Here is a 16,611-nt window from a genome sequence, read left to right as displayed (position 1 = left end):
GGCTTGTTTTCATGATGTACTGAATGGAAAGAATGTGTTTCTCTTTAAACAAGGCAGGTGACTGCAAAGTGAGTTGCCCTCTGGGATTAATAAACTTGTCAGAAGAAGGTACAAATAGTCATTCCTTCTTCACAAACCTGATGGTGCAGTTCCTGCTCCTCTTGCTGTTGCTCCGTTTATTTTCTCATCCCCTTCCACTGTCAGAGTCACGGCTCCTCTCCACCCTTCACCTTCACCCAGTGTTGGAAACCGCAATGCGTTCTGGGTTAATAGGGTGCGGTGTGTGCTTACCACACTGTCGCCAGTTCTTGCCGCAGTTTGTTCGACAAAGTTAGACTGCCACACTTGTTCGGTAAAACATTGGTTTGCAATTCAATTCAAACATGGAGGAACAGCTAGTGACATGGGGTCTCAGATGCACCGAATAATCTGGATTACAGCCGCAACACACCCGAACATCACCTTCACGGCCTTCAGACTGGAAAGTTTGAAAAAAAACAAGATCAGAAACGAAGCATGTGTCGTGCTGATTCCGAAGTAACGTCACTGGTGTTAGCTAAGATAACGGATAAGTAGAGGTTGATTTGGAGTTTATTGTTCGTGAACTGACCCTGAACTCGAGATGTCAAGAGTTCATGGCATGTTTTTAATCCAATTATGCTGCTTCATGTGCCGTGACAGTAATTGCCAGTGCAGTGCCAAAAAGCTGCCAAAAAAAGATGAAGATCTGCAGCTGTTTTTCTTCATTTCTTTCCGCTTATACACTTTAACCGGTCGGAAATTGATATGAAAGGTCAGAGATGTACGACCTGTGAGCTTCATTTAATTGCTGTGGCTTGTTTCATCCGCATTCTTACTGGACGAGGAAGACAACTCCTGAAATGTGGATTTGGAGCACGTGTGGTCCTCGGCTCAGTCATTTATGAAGCACTCTTTGTGTATCCAACACTGCAGCATAGAACTGTCAAACATGAGAGAACTGTATAACAGTATACTGACTTAAAGAAGAGGACTTCTGCATTACGTTGTGGTTTGGCGTTGCAATGGAGTAAAAAGAAAAAGTTTTCCATAGCGCTCCGGGTGGAATCCGCGCCGACTCCTTATGTGGCTGTCCTCCTTATTGATATCAGGACTCATTGCCACATGCAGAACTAAAGAACGCTGACCTCTTACATGAAGCGCAGCCCACAGCGTCAGGATGTGCCGCAAAGGCAGAACGTGCGCTTCAAGTAACACTGAGGGCTGCCTTCGGCATCAGTATAGGACGCTCAAGTCCACTTTCCTGAGACCACGAGCATGAAGATGTGCTGCAACGCGAAGAATGGTTCCACTGAGTCAGTGGGTCGATAAAAGTCTTTGTGCAGGTTCAGCTCATCTGTTCCAGTCATTTTAATTTTCATTTAGAAACAAATGACAGATGAGTCATTTGGACTTTCAACACAGTAGCAAAATACCAATCTAATAGGTCATTATCTGCTCTATCAATCAGAAGATCAGTGTTCCAGAGAAAAATATTTTATATCAAAGCAACCAAAACGGAGTGCCAAGTTTAGACCATTGTTTACGCACGACTTAACAATAGACAGGGCGACAGGGCCACATCAACAATACACAAGAGATTCCTGCTTCAATGAGATGCTCTCACGTGAAGCTCGCCTCACTGTTCAGGTGTGACACGAGTTGTGAGAAATAAGTGGAGCAGGTAAGTGTGTCGCACTTGACGAGGGCTGCAGGAAAACATGCACTTCAGCAATTAAACGTGAAGAGCGAGATCATCCTTTAATTTGTAGTTGTTCCTGAGGAACGCCTCCGTGACCTCGATAGCATCTGGGTTCGTTTTACACAGAAACTATGCAAACAGGTTGCTGAAAGTGCTGAGAGATCAGGTTGAAGTTCATGTTGAAGATCCGATGATTTAGTTCCTGCAGCAGGTGAGGATGGGGGGGATGAAACTGGTCTGTTAACTGTGTTTAGAGGAAGCTCAAAGGTTTTGAAGCGTTGGGGGAAATCAACAATTAACGAAATAAAGAAACATTTCCTGTCTGGCCAGGTTCCCAGCTCCTCAACACGTGAGCGTTTGTGTTCAAGAAAAAAAAAAAAAAAAAAAGTCAAATCAAGAAGGCAAACTTTCCACAGAGACCTTTATTTAAACAAAATGTCTACTTCTTCTTGGACACACCGACAGTGCGGCCGCGACGTCCTGTCGTCTTGGTGTGCTGACCACGCACACGCAGGCTGCAGGGGCAAGAGAGGAAACGTTAGGGCTGGTTCCAGAGAGCTGGAAGAGCAGCTGGAGCAAGTCTTACCCCCAGAAGTGACGGAGACCGCGATGAGCTCTGATCTTCTTCAGACGCTCAAGATCTTCACGGAGCTTGTTGTCCAGACTGTTGGCGAGAACCTGCGACACGCAGCAAGTCAGAAGAGAGTGACACACCGATGACTTGGTGACGCGGCGGCACACACCTGGCTGTATTTGCCGTCCTTCACGTCCTTCTGTCTGTTCAGGAACCAGTCAGGGATTTTGTACTGGCGAGGGTTCTGCATGATGGTGACCACCCGCTCCACCTGCGACAGAGACAGGACGAGTGAGGAAAGTCTCTCCGGCCACGGTGGGAAGCAGTGCGGCGCCTCACCTCCTCCTCAGTCAGCTCTCCAGCCCTCTTGTTCAGGTCGATGTCAGCCTTCCTCAGCACCACATGGGCGTAACGGCGACCGACCCCCTGGAACGGACCACATCAGAATCAGCCAACAGTAACAAACATACTTCCTATGACCCAGCACAGCAGCGTTTGACAGTCACGTTGTTGCATAACTTACATCAACTATCAGTACAATCTGTTCTAGCCTCCCACACTGCAGGCGCGAACGCACTCCCAAATATGTTCCTCCCCATGTTTACATCACTGCACCGTGTCGACTTCCAGAAACACCAATAAAGTGCAACCTTTAATTTAGCCCTGCATTCAAAAAAAAGTCGTCGCAATTTCAAGAATCCCACATGAAGCTCAACGATGAGACGTGCATGTTTACCACGAGCCACTGTGGGAGTTACAAAAGCATTTCTGCTGCCAAAAACAGTTCAACATTAATACAAATAGAGCTGATGAAATGATTATTCAACAAGTCAAGATTTTGCTGTTATTGTACAACAATGGAACCAATTCCAGCTCAAGACACGAGTCTCTTCACATGGCCTGGCTGAAGAGGAGAGGGCCAGTATTTCTTCCCGAGCTCAGCAGGCACCCGCGTCTGGGATGCAGAGACACTTGCAGTCAAGTTTGCATCCTGCAGCACATACAGCACTGTGCAGGGAAGTGAGTTCAAATGAAATATGGCTTTTAAAGCTCCAGCATGGAGTTTTCTGGGCTCATGAAAGTGAGACCGCTTGGTTCCTCAGCTGGAGGCTGTTTGCGCCGACGCTTAGCAACACCCGCCGGTCCGAGCGTGACATTCGGAATAAGAAATAATCATTAATTTCACTGTGCTAGATAAGCAGCCTCTCAGGTGTCGTTCACTCGAGGCAGAAATGATCGGATCAGTTGCCGTTTTGGAGTCAGTAGCCGCCTTTGTCAGCCACCTGAATCTGAAATTTTTGAAAACATCCAGAGTGGAAACTTTCATAAAGGCGGAGTTCCGCTACAAGCAGCCAGATTGTAAATATTTCACAGAAATAGTAAAGATTCACCAAACTGCGACGTCTCACTTCAAATTAAATGTTTTTCAGTTGGTCTCATTTGATTACAAATTCATTGTCAATCCATGTGGTCAGCAGCAAAAACCCTAATCTGTTTGGTGCTCTGACTGTGCCTTCCAGAGCAGCTCCCCTCGGCACAATTTTCCCTTAAAACCCGGCGAGGACAGAATAGGAAGTGGAGACAGGCGTTCAGCTGAATTGTTTCATGACAGTTATCATGCTTTCATAACCGTCAGAAGCCATAATCATGAAAAAAAAAAAGTTGATTATTGGCCAGGCCTAAATCCATACACAGGTTAGACCTTTACTAGCAATGATGCTGCTGCAGCTCACTGAGCCAGTCAGGGAAGGTAAAGCACCAATCCAACAACTCTTGTCAGCAACAGATGAAGCCCTCGTGCATGAAGCTCAGGACTTGTTAGACAGATCCAAATAAACTATGATGGTGGGATTCCCAACAAAGAGTGGGACACCTGGGAAGACCTCCAGTCAGGTATAAAAGAAAAAGCCACCAAAACAACCTGTGTGTGAATCAAGGTTAAGTTATCTTTTGGTGGAACGTAAGCGACACATGACTATTTAGCGCCTGCGGGCACACAGGAGACCAATTATATTCAATTAACAGGAATAAGAACACTTTAAATTTGCTTAAACGACCAATCAACCAGTTCATCAATCACTTTTGTTCTTCTTGTCACCTGACCTGGACACCTCAAAACGTGCAGTGGCCAAAAACAAAACAAAAGAATAGTAATATTACCTTCACGTCAATGACAAACCACAGCATCAATCATGTTTGCCTGTTCAGAAGCAAAGTTATTTATTGCCATCACTAATAAGTGATCTCTCATCGCTGCCGCAGCAGAGAGCAAATCTGGCAAGTTGCACTTCACTGGTCAACATTCTGTGATGCTACGTGGACCAGTGGGTTTTAAAAACGGAGAACCAGTATGAGCAAACAAAAAAAGGCCATATTAGATCATGAACAAACATGCTCATGATGTGCCAAATCGAGATTGTATGGATCACCTGTGTCTCATTCTATCAGCAACAGATCTAAGCCGACGTGCTGCCCCGAATCTGCGCTCTCGTCACAAGCGCATATTGTCCAGCTACACTGGCCATCGCAGCAAACAAAAAGATGACTTTGAATTTTTTAATCTTAACGTGATCAGCCTCTAACTCCATTACACACCACCATGTCTGCACTGCAGGGCTAACTGAGCTAACGGCTAATGTGGCATCGCACTAGAAACCTCTGACTCTCATGGATAAAAGCTATCTGAACGAATTAATGTGAAAGATTTATCTGTTTACTCTTCAAAACTATGAATAAAACATTGCAAACAAGGAAAGTAAGTCTGATAAAGTCGACGAAATGGTTTTCCTGGCCAACAACCTGTAATAGGACTCTGTCTGCTTAGTTGAAGATGAAGCTGCTGGACCTTTAATAATCAGGTTTAGTAACCAGATACTGCAGTGTGATCCTTTCTATGTGAAAGCAAATGGTCATGATTTCAACAATACTTATACAATATCAAGTTCCATGATTGAAAGCTATCTTTTGATTCAAGAGTGCTCAAAGTGTTGCTGTATACCGTTATATTTAGGTTCTCTTATAAATTGAAGATTTCTCCCCTTTTAGGACAGTTTCACATTCAGAAGTGGTTTGGTTGCAGTGAACATAAATTTCAAAGGTATTTTCAAAAACGTGTAAAATTGTGATAAAATACAAATTGTGATTTCATAATAAAAACATCGATACATTGTTGCCATATTGCCCTCCCCTATGCTCAAAAAGTGATGACACTGAGGCAGATGACCCCTGTGAGGAACAGAATGTAGTCCCATCTCGCAGGATGCATCTGAAGAGCAAAGGACTGCAGCATTCCACCAATTGCCATTTCACATGTCAGAGCGCTCCAGTGGACAGCCTCTCAAAAACATCCCAGCTAAAAGCCAGACATGACATCCTCTTTGTTCACTAGGATGACAGTCTCTTAAAAGACAAATCTCAAACTATCCGAGTTCACCATCCAGCAGTGGAAGCCTCTAAACACATGCTTCCATGATTTCTGAAAACATGAAGTGAGCTGTGGACAAACCAGCCTTTAACTACATCTGACAAAAAGCAATTAAACCAGTAGAGCTCTAGTCATCTCCACGTTCTCCATAGGTTTTAGGTGCCACACATTCTGAAGTTGTGCAGAACTTGTGATGGAACGGCACCCACAGAGAGGGCCACTCCTCAAGCAGCTTTGATGTGACAGCAGTTGGTTCATAAATCCCACACTGCAATATCGAATGTCAATTTGTCATTATGTCACCGCTTAATACATGTGAGATGCAGAATGTTTAAAGTGGCTGAGATACCGTTCCAGAAGTGGCAGGTCACATAGAGTTCAAATTTCCATATAGATCAAGCGCTTTATGCATGATTGTCAGGCTGTGACAAAAGGATGGTTTTCCGAGAGAGGGTTTTCTGACATGCATTTCCTGACGGCACTTGACTGACCACGTCCAAGTTGGACACCTGTTAGGAAATGTAATGAAATACTCAAAATACAGAAACACCTATCTCACTTAATGTTTACATTACACTTACTACGCTGAATCTATGATGAAAACGGCAACAACTGTTGTACTGAAGTTCATCACAGCATTCTGCTCTGCTGAATGGGCCGTGTCGCTCCACTGAAGACGTTTGAGTCGCCATTTACCAGCTGACCATTTCAGCAGCAGAATTTACGATGGGATTTGAAACACATTTTAGGTGCCTATGACGGAACAGATACAGGTGGGATAGTACCTTGATGGCGGTGATGGCGAAGGCAATCTTCCTGCGACCATCGATGTTCGTGTTCAAAACACGAAGAATGTGCTGGAACTTTTCTGGGATGACGAGAGACTGAAAACACATATGACAGGAAAAACAAATGAGAGAAAATCTCGATACTTTCAAGGGGAACATTGACGCACAGGCTACAGCGAGTCGGTGACCGCTGGACGCTCCAAACCGTCAAAACAGTTCACACGTAAACATACTAGTTTCTCAACCCTGAATCAGAAGCCAGATATATCAAAAAGGGCTATTCGGAGTGGAACAACCGCATGTTCAACCGCCTCTTAACTGGCATTACCCACGTATAAAAGCCCCGCCGTTTATTGTTTACCCAAGGACAAATCCGTCCCAATTTATACATGATTAAATTGTACGGCTTCGCAACCATCTAATGACGGGTTTCATACACGTTTCCGTCCGACTACGAGGCAGATGACGGCAGATTATCCATACTTTTTGCATGACAAGAACACGGTCTCACCATCTTGGATGTTAGTTCCGCGCAAAGAGGAAGGAACGGTGATCTCGCGAGACAATAATGACGAAAACAGCGGAAATGGCTCCGTCACTGAAGAAGACCCGGTGAGAAACAACTGTGTGAACACAGTTCTGCATCAATTTATTGGACGTTCATATTTAATCCTACACAATGCATTTTGTAAAGGGAAAAAAACAAATATTTTTTGGGTGTGTAGGAAGAACGTTTTTTAAATGACTGTCTAACAGGACGATTGATTATGCTGCGCTGAAAATAAAAGCGGACGGGAACACACGACGTAAATTTCCTTACTCCTGTTTTATTTTCGAACAGATTGAGACAATTTTGGATGAAAAGTTTGCCTGTTATCGAGTGTTTCTCGCCAGTTGTTGCGCATGAGTACATGTACTGACCGATAGAGGCGGTGCCTCGTCGTCTCGTCAGGTGGAAATTCGTCATGGCGGAGCTGTCAGCAGCCGAAGCTAACAGCGACTTGAAAACGATGGAAAATGCAACGGAAGGAGCCCTGGCGTATCTCCGGGAGGTGATTTACTTTACTCATTTTCCTAGTACGACGATGCAACGTTTTATTTGTGTCTGTTCCCCCCCATGGGCTCTGCATTGAGAGGTTAATTCATTTTCTGCCAATGTAAACATTGACGGATCAGAACGGTAATGTCGCCTGTTGCCACGACCACCTCAATTCTGGCTTGCTGTAACAGACTGGCAATGTTGTCTTTCAGCCGTGGCAACGAGGTGATTGAAAACAAACAATGCGCCTTGTTACATGTCTTTTTAATGCTGCAAACACTCCACCCAGTATTTAATTATTCCACACCAGGCACACGCCTCAAATACTAATTTGAACCAGCTGTATCTTGAATATATTATTTCACAAACTATCCTTTACAGCACATGTTGTTATAAATTAATGGGAAAACTTGTGCTTATCTATCATTGGCTACAATTCTTCTGAAACGGCCCCCATTTTGCTTGTTTTCTTGCAAACCATTAGTCCGCAGAAGGAGAAATGGCTCAGCTAAACCTGGGAGACTTGGACTTGACGACAGATGAGTTCATCCTAGATGAGGTGGATGGTAAGAAGCTGTGTGGTGATCAACCCAAGTCTACCAAACACCTTCAGACTGATATGCTTTGCTCTGTTTGTGTCTCGTGTAGTTCACATTCAGGCCAATCTTGAGGACGACCTGGTGAAGGAGGCATTAAAAGCGGTGAGATACAAAGATTTTCACTGAGGGATTTCACTGTCTGTGATACTAATCTTTATTATACCAGGATGCATGTATGTTTAGTTCAGATTCATACGTTAAACTTTCAAGTCTTGCATTCTGAAGTTCCCCTAATATTTACTGAAACGTCAAGTGAAAGTGAAAATATATGTTTCCTCAGGGCGTTGACCTGCGTCAGTACTCGAAGCAGGTAGAGGCTGAGTTGCAGAGGATTGAACAGGCATCCATCAAAGACTGTATCCTACCTCTGATTGTCATGGTCACATGGATAGATAGATAGATATATGCCTCCCTTTATCAAGCAAAATGCTGCTGTGAAATGTAATGATGGATATGGTGATTGTGTTTTCAAGTCACAGTTGGCCCATGATGAATCCTGAACATTCTCCCAGACATTCTAGAGAGTCAAAACATTGCGCTGCTGCACCACCAGATCACTGCCTGTGACTCCATCCTTGAGGTTAGGTCACCACTCCTGCAGCCTCATGCTTGCCTACTGTGACAAGTGATTGGCAAATTTACTCACCTGTCCGTCCATTTCCTCCTGCTCCTCTGATCTCTTCCAGAGAATGGAGGGGATGCTGAGTGGCTTCCAGAGCGACTTGTCTTCCATAAGCAGTGAGATCCAGACTCTGCAGCGACAATCTGTCAGCATGAGCGTGCGACTGAAGAACCGGCAGGCAGTTCGCAGTAGTTTGGGTCAGCTAGTGGATGAACTGGTGGTTCCAGGTCACATGATCGCGTGAGTATCAAACGTGAAAACAATTTATCTTTTTCTTTTCTTGTGTAAACTGTTGATCTGTGTGTTTTCAGAACCATACTGGACAGTCCAGTGACAGACCAGGACTTTTTGGATCAGCTACATGAACTTGATAACAAGATAAATTTCACCAAGGAGCTCAACTTCCGTGAGACGCTAGCGTGTTCTGACATACAAGATGTTGTGGACCGCCTTAAGCTGAAGGTGAAGTTGTTTTTTTAGATTTAAACCGGGAGTTTTGTTTAGCATCTTGACTCTGTACTCTAGTAGTCAGTACATCCTCAGTTAGGACTGGCCGATCTGGTCAAAAACTCGTATCTGGTATCAATTGAATCCCTTCATGGTAACAGTGTTCTACGGTGTGTCTTTATTAATATTTTAATGGTGTTTCTGAGTCTGCGATTTAGTCTATTTGCAAAGATAAACTGATCAATTGACAGTCCTGTAATCTTTGACTTCAGTGAAGTCAGCGTCAGTCTTTACTCTTCATGATGACTGAAGTAATTCTGCCTGTCGATTCAGTCACTTGTTCATCAGCCAAATAAAAGCCAAAACACTTTGATGCTTGATGAAACCGTTTTGTCAAGTTGTTCTTGTAGTACGGTGTCGGCCTAAACTCGATCGGGCCAGTCAACAACACGCTGCTCCATAAACACCCTGACCAATGTGGAGTCGTGCTGCTTACGTTGTTGCCTGTGTCCTGCAGTCGTCTGGGCTAGAAATCACTCCCTGTCAGGTGTGAAATCAGTCTCTCAAAAGTTTGGAGCTAAACTGACCTGAGACAGAATCTGTGATGTAACACCTCCAAAGGGAGGCGTCCAGAGGGCATATTGATGAGATGCCCGAACTACCTCAACTGACTCCTCTCAATGTGGAGAAGCAGCGGCTCTACTCCAAGCCTCTCCCGAGTGACAGAACTTCTCACCCTATCTCTGAGGGAGACGCCTTAGACGACCCAAAGCTCATGACCGTAGGTGAGGGTCGGGACGAAGATTGATCGGTATATAGAGAGCTTTACCTTCTGGCTCAGCTCTCTCTTATGGACAACAGTGCGGCACAGGGATTGCAATACCGCCCCTGCTGCCCCAATTCGCCGACCAATCTCCAAATCCCTAATCCCCTCACATGAGAACAACACCCCGAGATACTTAAACTTCTCCACTTGAGGCAAGACTGTCATCATTACTGGGTATTTCTTGGATTAAATCTGTGTCTTCCAGACTCATCCATCATCACTTGTTTTTATAATCTGATACAATGCTGATCCCCTTACTTGTTTTCTGACAGGCGGTGTCAAAGATCCGTGAATTCATCCTCCAGAAGATCTATTCATTCCGAAAGCCGATGACCAACTACCAGATTCCCCAGAATTCCCTGCTCAAGCATCGCTTTTTCTACCAGTTCCTATTGGCCAATGAGAGGACGGTTGCCAGGGAGATTCGTGATGAGTACGTTGACACCATGAGCAAGATTTACTACAGCTACTTCAAGTCATACAGTGGGCGATTACTCAAAGTGCAGGTGAGAGGAGTTGTTACACAATTGTGAACTCGGCTTTGTGTAACTGATGACATAATGCTCCAGTATGAAGAAGTGGCCGACAAAGATGATCTGATGGGAGTCGAAGACACTGCCAAAAAAGGTTTGCGATCCTGAGGGCAAGTTTGTGTCTGTTGCTCTGGCCCTTTTGACTCCGTGGCTGGTTCCTCTCAGGGTTCTTCACTAAACCATCCCTGAAGAGCCGGAATACCATCTTCACACTTGGCCAGAGGGGGGCCATACTGAGCCCTGCAGAACTGGAGGGGCCCATTCTGGTGCCCCACACGGCTCAGAGGGGGGACCACCGGGTAAGACGGAGGCAGCAGGGGCCTAGCTTTTGTCTGTCTCAACACCAGTTCACACCACAGCTGGGAGGCAAGACATACTTTTTTAAGTTGAGGGCGAATACTATAGATAGTGATAGGAGAGGAGAAGAGGTGGGGATGGATTACATTCTGACTCTAGAATGATGGAATATAACTTGATCTGCTGACCTTAAACGTCAGGGTGCACCAGCTTTGAGCCAACGCTGTGCTGCATTGTGTTTGGTAATTCTATTGTAAACATTTTTAAAAGCTAAAATTTCCACCTGTTTGCACAGTCTTTTTCACTCTCTGTCATCGTGGATGTTTTTGCTATGGTATCACATGTACTGTTGATCTACGTTATATGATTCAATCGAAAAATGTATTCTGAGGCTGAGTTCTGAATAACTGATCAACACTTTCAGGTTCAAGCTCTATTTTGTTTTTTTGTTACATGACGACGGGATGAGTCATGTGTTAACAAATAAGTATACAAATCTCTACCAAAAACAAATTTTTTTCATTATTTATTACATTTTTTGCTTATTTGCACTTGACAACTTGGCCCTGTCTGAATGTAGTTCATCACTGATTAGAACAGTCCTTTCACGCAATATTGGGTTTATTTTGATGTTCTCATGGAGCAAAAGTATTCCAATCTGATGATGTTTTTATTTAAGGAAACAGATACACGTGCCGTGTGTGACACATGTAGGGCACTCTGTTGACAAAGCTCATTCAATAGAAGGAAACTGCTGGCTTTTCTGTCATCGTCCTGTGACAGCGGTGAGGCATTTAGCTTCGTCAAACAAAAATGTGTTAACCACGTCACCTGCAGTCTCCCGCTCAAGTTGCCTGTTCAAAATCACAGTGATCTACAACAAGGAGGTGTAGTTCAGATGAGAAACAAAAGGCCAACCTTTTGAAGTGAAGGGCTCAAATGAGTCACAAGCAGTTCTGTTACACAAACGGCATTTAATTTAATTTTCGTATTGTCTTACATAACAGACCATTAGCCATAGGATGAGCAGACTCTAACGACAGTCATTAGTTTTTAATTAGACATTCCACGCAGGGGCCTGGGCACATTTCATAATGAGCGCACCTAACGGTCTTTTCAACGCCCAGATTCACAAACAATGATCCAGATATCAGCTCAGGGCGGTGGTGGTGAGGGCAGTCGTTCACCCTTTCAAAGCTTTGAAATACCATTTGTGATTCGTCTGAATGTGAAAATGAATGTGTTTACACTGGCAACAGTTGGTTAGAGCTCTGCAAACACAACATTAGTTTATCTACAATGGCTACAGTGGGAGGGTTGTTTTGGATCCAGATGACACGGTGCGGTACCTTAATTGACGTCATGTTCTGTTCGTGACGACTTTTAACTGATGGCCAAGAGCGTTTAACATTTTCTGTTTTGATTCACCTCTATCTAATTTAAGTTCCTGACTTGTTTGTTTTAATGCTGAACCTTTGTGTGTGTGTGTCTTAGTTTCCATACGAGACTTTATTCAGAAGCCAGCACTTTGCTCTGCTGGACAACAGCTGTAGGGAATTCCTCTTCCTGTCCGACTTCTTCATGGTCACAGGAAACGCCGCGCTGGACCTCTTCAACTGCATCATGGGGAGAACTCTCGGCATGTTTCTGGTACTGGTGAACACACAGACACACAAACCTACGTTGTCTTCTTCTTCCTTCTCTTACATGTGATGGTGAAGTGCTTTTATAAAACATGCACTTCATATAAGTCACTTCTCTTCCCCAGTCTCACTTTCCATTTGAGCTCCTGCTATTTGTTTTATTGGTGTTACTGTGGTGGTTTGGATGAGTCTTTCAGACCACCAGTAGAGAGACAGGTAGACCATGAAACAGTATCAAAAAAAAGTGTTCACCTTCCGGCAACAAAAGGGTCCTCCTCATATATCCCTTGGGTGAGAAACAGTTCTTTATTTATAGCTATTTAACTCCACTTAAGTGTCATTGTCAGTATGTTTTAAAACAGTGGAGTTCATACTGATAAAGAAATAAAAACAATTTGGAAATACTATAAACATTCCCCCATCGATTTTCAATAGGACGAATGGCACATCCGGTCACATGATGTCAGAACCCATCTGTTGCAACTCACAGTTGATTTCCGTCATATGATTCCGATGCAAAGTATGTAAATGAAACATTGAGAAGTTTGCCCTCGGCGATGGCGTCACACTACAGATACCAAGTCATTTTGCGAAAAATTTGTCTATCCATGTCTCTAAATCATACAAAAATGTTGCCTGTCATTCTCTGCTGTGGGCTATAGCTATAATCGAACATTCCACAAATGCTCACACATGCAAAAAATCTGTAATTTATTGTCATGTGTCGCAGCATGTGATACATTAAAGTGCAAGTGAACACGTACCTCGGGTTCTTAAGATACAGCATGAGAAGAACTCAAATGTTTGTGTTTCATGAACTCAAAGTGACAAAAATAGTGTGAACATAATCACAACATTAAATACAATATAGAATGTAAAATAGATAAACATGCAAGTACTGCGATTATATATAGACATGAACAACATCAACTGAACATTTAGTGACATGCACCTGTGACTTTGTAGCTGTGTAGTGATGTCACCGAAAAAGCAGCACGCCGTGGGCAAACGTCTGAATGTTTTCTTTACGTTTTTTTGTCCATCCATGGGTTATACCCCAGATATCAACGATGAGTTGCAACAGATTTGTTCCGGACGTACGTACCTCTGCATAATCTAAAGACCAATAAAATGGTTAGTCGACATCTGCGAAAAACAGATCACAATAATAATAAAACGTAATATACAAGCAAATCACTGGAGTAAATAAACTTTCGTGTGATTAAAAAGGTGCTTTGAAGGTAAGCTTACTTGATTTCAAAGCATGATCGGCTTGTAGTTCTATATCATAGAAGCGCTGTGACGTTACTGCCACCTGCTGTGGAATTGAGATCACTGTCTTGAAAATAACGGCTCTGTGGAAACAGAAAAAAGTAGCACAGCAACAGAAAACGAGACATCAAATAAACGTTGGGTAATAAAATTTGTTGGGTGGATTGTTTGAGGTTAAGAACTAAAATAAAACATTCAACATTTCAACATTTTTCTCATGGCATTTTGTGTTAAATGAGGACAATGCAGTTTGACTCTGAATGATGGTTTCCCCTCTTCCACAGAAAAGCATGAGCTCGTACGTGTCCGACTGCTATGACAGCATTGCCATCTTCTTGTGCATCCATATTGTTCTGCGCTTCAAGTCCATCACTGCACAGAGAAACGTCCCAGCCTTGGACAAGTGAGTGATCCATGAAATCATGACGCCATCCCTGAACACAGTCATCCTGACGTAAACACATGTGTGTGCGCGTGTCTCTCGGGTGGAAGGTATTGGGAAACCGTCCTGGAGTTGCTGTGGCCGAGGTTTGAGCTGATTCTGGAGATGAACATCAACAGCATCAGAAACACGGACCCACAGAAGCTGGGGGTTTTGGACACCAGACCCCACTATGTAAAGAAAACACACCAGGAGACACACAGACACCATCACCCTCAACAATGATGTTTGTGTTCTACAGATCACTCGTCGTTACGCTGAATTCTCATCAGCCATCGTCAGCATAAACCAGACGTTCCCTAATGAGAGGACGAACGTCCTGCTGGGACAGCTGCAGGTCATATAGAAACATATAGACATTACATATAGAAACTGACTGATCGATGTGTGAACAGCCCTTGTTGTTTGTGGTTTATTTATTTATTTATTAGTTACTTCGATTATTTTATTTTATTTCTGTTCATTTTTGTGCAATGTGCCGAAGCACTTTCCTGGTTGGTGGGATCCTCACTGACAGGTGTTTGTTTCACAGGTCGAGGTGGAGAACTTTGTCCTGAAGATGGCTGCAGAGTTTCCATCCAGACGAGACCAACTGATCTTTTTGATCAACAACTACGACATGATGCTCAGTGTTCTCATGGTAAACAGGACGTGCACCTCTAGATTGTTAACACTCACACGCAGGGGTCACACTCTGACCTTTGCCTCTTGTTCCAGGAGAGGGCCACAGATGACAGCAAGGAGGTGGAGAGTTTCCAGCAGCTTCTTCTGGCACGCACACAGGTGACTCGTTTCCCAGACCGAGGGACCTCTGTCACTCACCGTCTCTGACCTTGACAGGAATTCATCGAGGAAATTCTCTCTCCGCCGTTCGGGGGCATGATCGCCTTTGTGAAGGAGGCCGAGGCGCTGATGGAGAAAGGCCACCTGGAGCGGCTGAAGAACGATGAAGGTCGGCAGTGATAAGTACTTTTGAGAGCAACTCACGTGAGGAGCAAATGAAAACCAACATTACTAATTCTAGTGATTACGCTGGAGTACATCTCTCACACACACCTGCATCATGTTTGTTTGATGGAATGTATAATTATATCAAAATAATGTATGCAGTGTGTCGCTCTCTCTGACGAGGTCAGTTCGATCTCACGAGTCTCCTTTATGCCGAAAAGTAGGTGACACACAAACACAATAATCACTTCAACAAATAGCAACGTGACCTAAAATACAGAGGAACACAACACAGAAACGCCTACTTGTCCCGAAAAGACATGAAGGGTCCACGTTCTGTGTACGGCATGTACGTATTACAGATGCTACGACAACAACGCACGTGTCCTGTCAAACAAACAGCTCTTCTGGGAGGATAGTGGTGCGTTCACATGCCAGCTGGGTGCCTTGGTCTCTCTCATGTGCCTGGGTCTGCCCCGGGGCCACCTCCACCTGGACATGCCCGGAGTCCTCCAAAAAAAAGCAAGCAAGCTCCCTGAACTGACTTCTCTCCATGTGGAGTAGCTGCAGTTCTACTTTGAGTCTGAGCTTCTTAGTTCATGACCACAAGTGAGAGTAAGGAGGAAAGAGCTTTATCATTTCTCTCTTCTTCAGTCCTCATGACTTTTATTTGAGGGCCTGGAGTGGAGGAAGGATCATGATGCTGCTCCCTACACAGGGTAGGATTGTTTATGAAAAAAGTGAATCTGGTGAATCTCGACAGCTCGGATCACGCAGCTCGTCCGTGGCTTCTCCACCACCTGGAAGTCTTCGGTGGAGCTGATGAGCCAGGACGTCATGCGCTCCTTCACCAACTTCAAGAACGGCACCAGCATCATTCAGGTGAGAGCCGCCGTCCGCACTTCCAGGTTGTTCTGGAGTGGTCTTTTCACCTCTTTTTTTTGTGTGTTTTGTGGGGGGGACGCAGGGCGCCCTCACCCAACTCATCCAGTACTACCACAGCTTCCACAAAGTACTGAACCAGCCACAATTCCGGAGCCTCGCTGTCCGATCCGAACTCATCAACCTACACCATCTGATGGTGGAAGTGAAGAAGCACAAGCCGAACTTCTGAGCCAGGGGTGCAGCACCTCAAAGACAGACCCGTCCACAGGGGGGCGGGGCCCTCACTATGTGATGAATGAAGGGGGTATTAGGTGTGCTCCCCGGGACAGTTGAAGATTATTTATATTTCGTGATGCATTCTTATACAAGGCCAGAACAAGCTGCACAGCGTCTTCTCCAACGTCAGCAATGTACCAAGAATAAATATCACTATCTGATTCATCCATCGAGTGTACACGCCTCATAATGGACTGCATACTGTACTGACTTGCTTTATAGGTCACACCTTTGTTGCACCATTTGTAAATGAACTGGAAAATAAACATGTAGGCA

General features: G+C 44.4%; 2 protein-coding genes across 2 annotated transcripts; one reads left to right on the top strand and one right to left on the bottom strand.

Moving 5' to 3' along the window:
* Nucleotides 1-2,124: 2,124 nt before the first annotated feature.
* On the bottom strand, nucleotides 2,125-7,067 carry rps18 (ribosomal protein S18). Its single transcript, XM_053861543.1, has 6 exons — nucleotides 7,018-7,067; nucleotides 6,504-6,602; nucleotides 2,634-2,720; nucleotides 2,464-2,565; nucleotides 2,307-2,398; nucleotides 2,125-2,235 (listed from the first exon to the last, which is right to left on the bottom strand). The coding sequence occupies exons 1-6, from the start codon at nucleotides 7,018-7,020 to the stop codon at nucleotides 2,160-2,162; spliced, it is 459 nt and encodes a 152-aa protein (XP_053717518.1). The 5' UTR covers nucleotides 7,021-7,067; the 3' UTR covers nucleotides 2,125-2,159.
* A 32-nt stretch (nucleotides 7,068-7,099) lies between these two features.
* On the top strand, nucleotides 7,100-16,608 carry vps52 (VPS52 subunit of GARP complex). Its single transcript, XM_053861538.1, has 20 exons — nucleotides 7,100-7,118; nucleotides 7,459-7,558; nucleotides 8,030-8,111; nucleotides 8,194-8,246; nucleotides 8,425-8,500; nucleotides 8,657-8,724; nucleotides 8,831-9,006; nucleotides 9,078-9,228; nucleotides 10,312-10,545; nucleotides 10,609-10,666; nucleotides 10,738-10,871; nucleotides 12,364-12,519; nucleotides 14,069-14,187; nucleotides 14,277-14,400; nucleotides 14,468-14,563; nucleotides 14,759-14,866; nucleotides 14,944-15,009; nucleotides 15,067-15,178; nucleotides 15,938-16,056; nucleotides 16,142-16,608. Exons 2-20 carry the CDS (start codon nucleotides 7,472-7,474, stop codon nucleotides 16,286-16,288), a joined length of 2,166 nt encoding a protein of 721 aa, XP_053717513.1. The 5' UTR covers nucleotides 7,100-7,118; nucleotides 7,459-7,471; the 3' UTR covers nucleotides 16,289-16,608.
* The last annotated feature ends 3 nt before the right edge of the window (nucleotides 16,609-16,611 follow it).

Source organism: Synchiropus splendidus, chromosome 4 (assembly GCF_027744825.2).
Source record: "Synchiropus splendidus isolate RoL2022-P1 chromosome 4, RoL_Sspl_1.0, whole genome shotgun sequence".
Classification (NCBI taxonomy): domain Eukaryota; kingdom Metazoa; phylum Chordata; class Actinopteri; order Syngnathiformes; family Callionymidae; genus Synchiropus; species Synchiropus splendidus.
This window is presented reverse-complemented; position numbering and strand designations above follow the sequence as displayed.

Bases quoted from the DNA above. Each gene is read 5' to 3' on its own strand.
- vps52 (XM_053861538.1), top strand. From the start codon at position 7,472: ATGGCGGAGCTGTCAGCAGCCGAAGCTAACAGCGACTTGAAAACGATG. The intron at 8,247-8,424 runs GTGAGATACAAA...ATGTTTCCTCAG, and splicing joins TGAAGGAGGCATTAAAAGCG to GGCGTTGACCTGCGTCAGTA. The intron at 14,564-14,758 runs GTCATATAGAAA...TTTGTTTCACAG, and splicing joins TCCTGCTGGGACAGCTGCAG to GTCGAGGTGGAGAACTTTGT.
- rps18 (XM_053861543.1), bottom strand. The intron at 2,566-2,633 runs GTGAGGCGCCGC...TCTCTGTCGCAG, and splicing joins GAGAGCTGACTGAGGAGGAG to GTGGAGCGGGTGGTCACCAT. The intron at 2,236-2,306 runs GTAAGACTTGCT...TTGCCCCTGCAG, and splicing joins GGTCTCCGTCACTTCTGGGG to CCTGCGTGTGCGTGGTCAGC.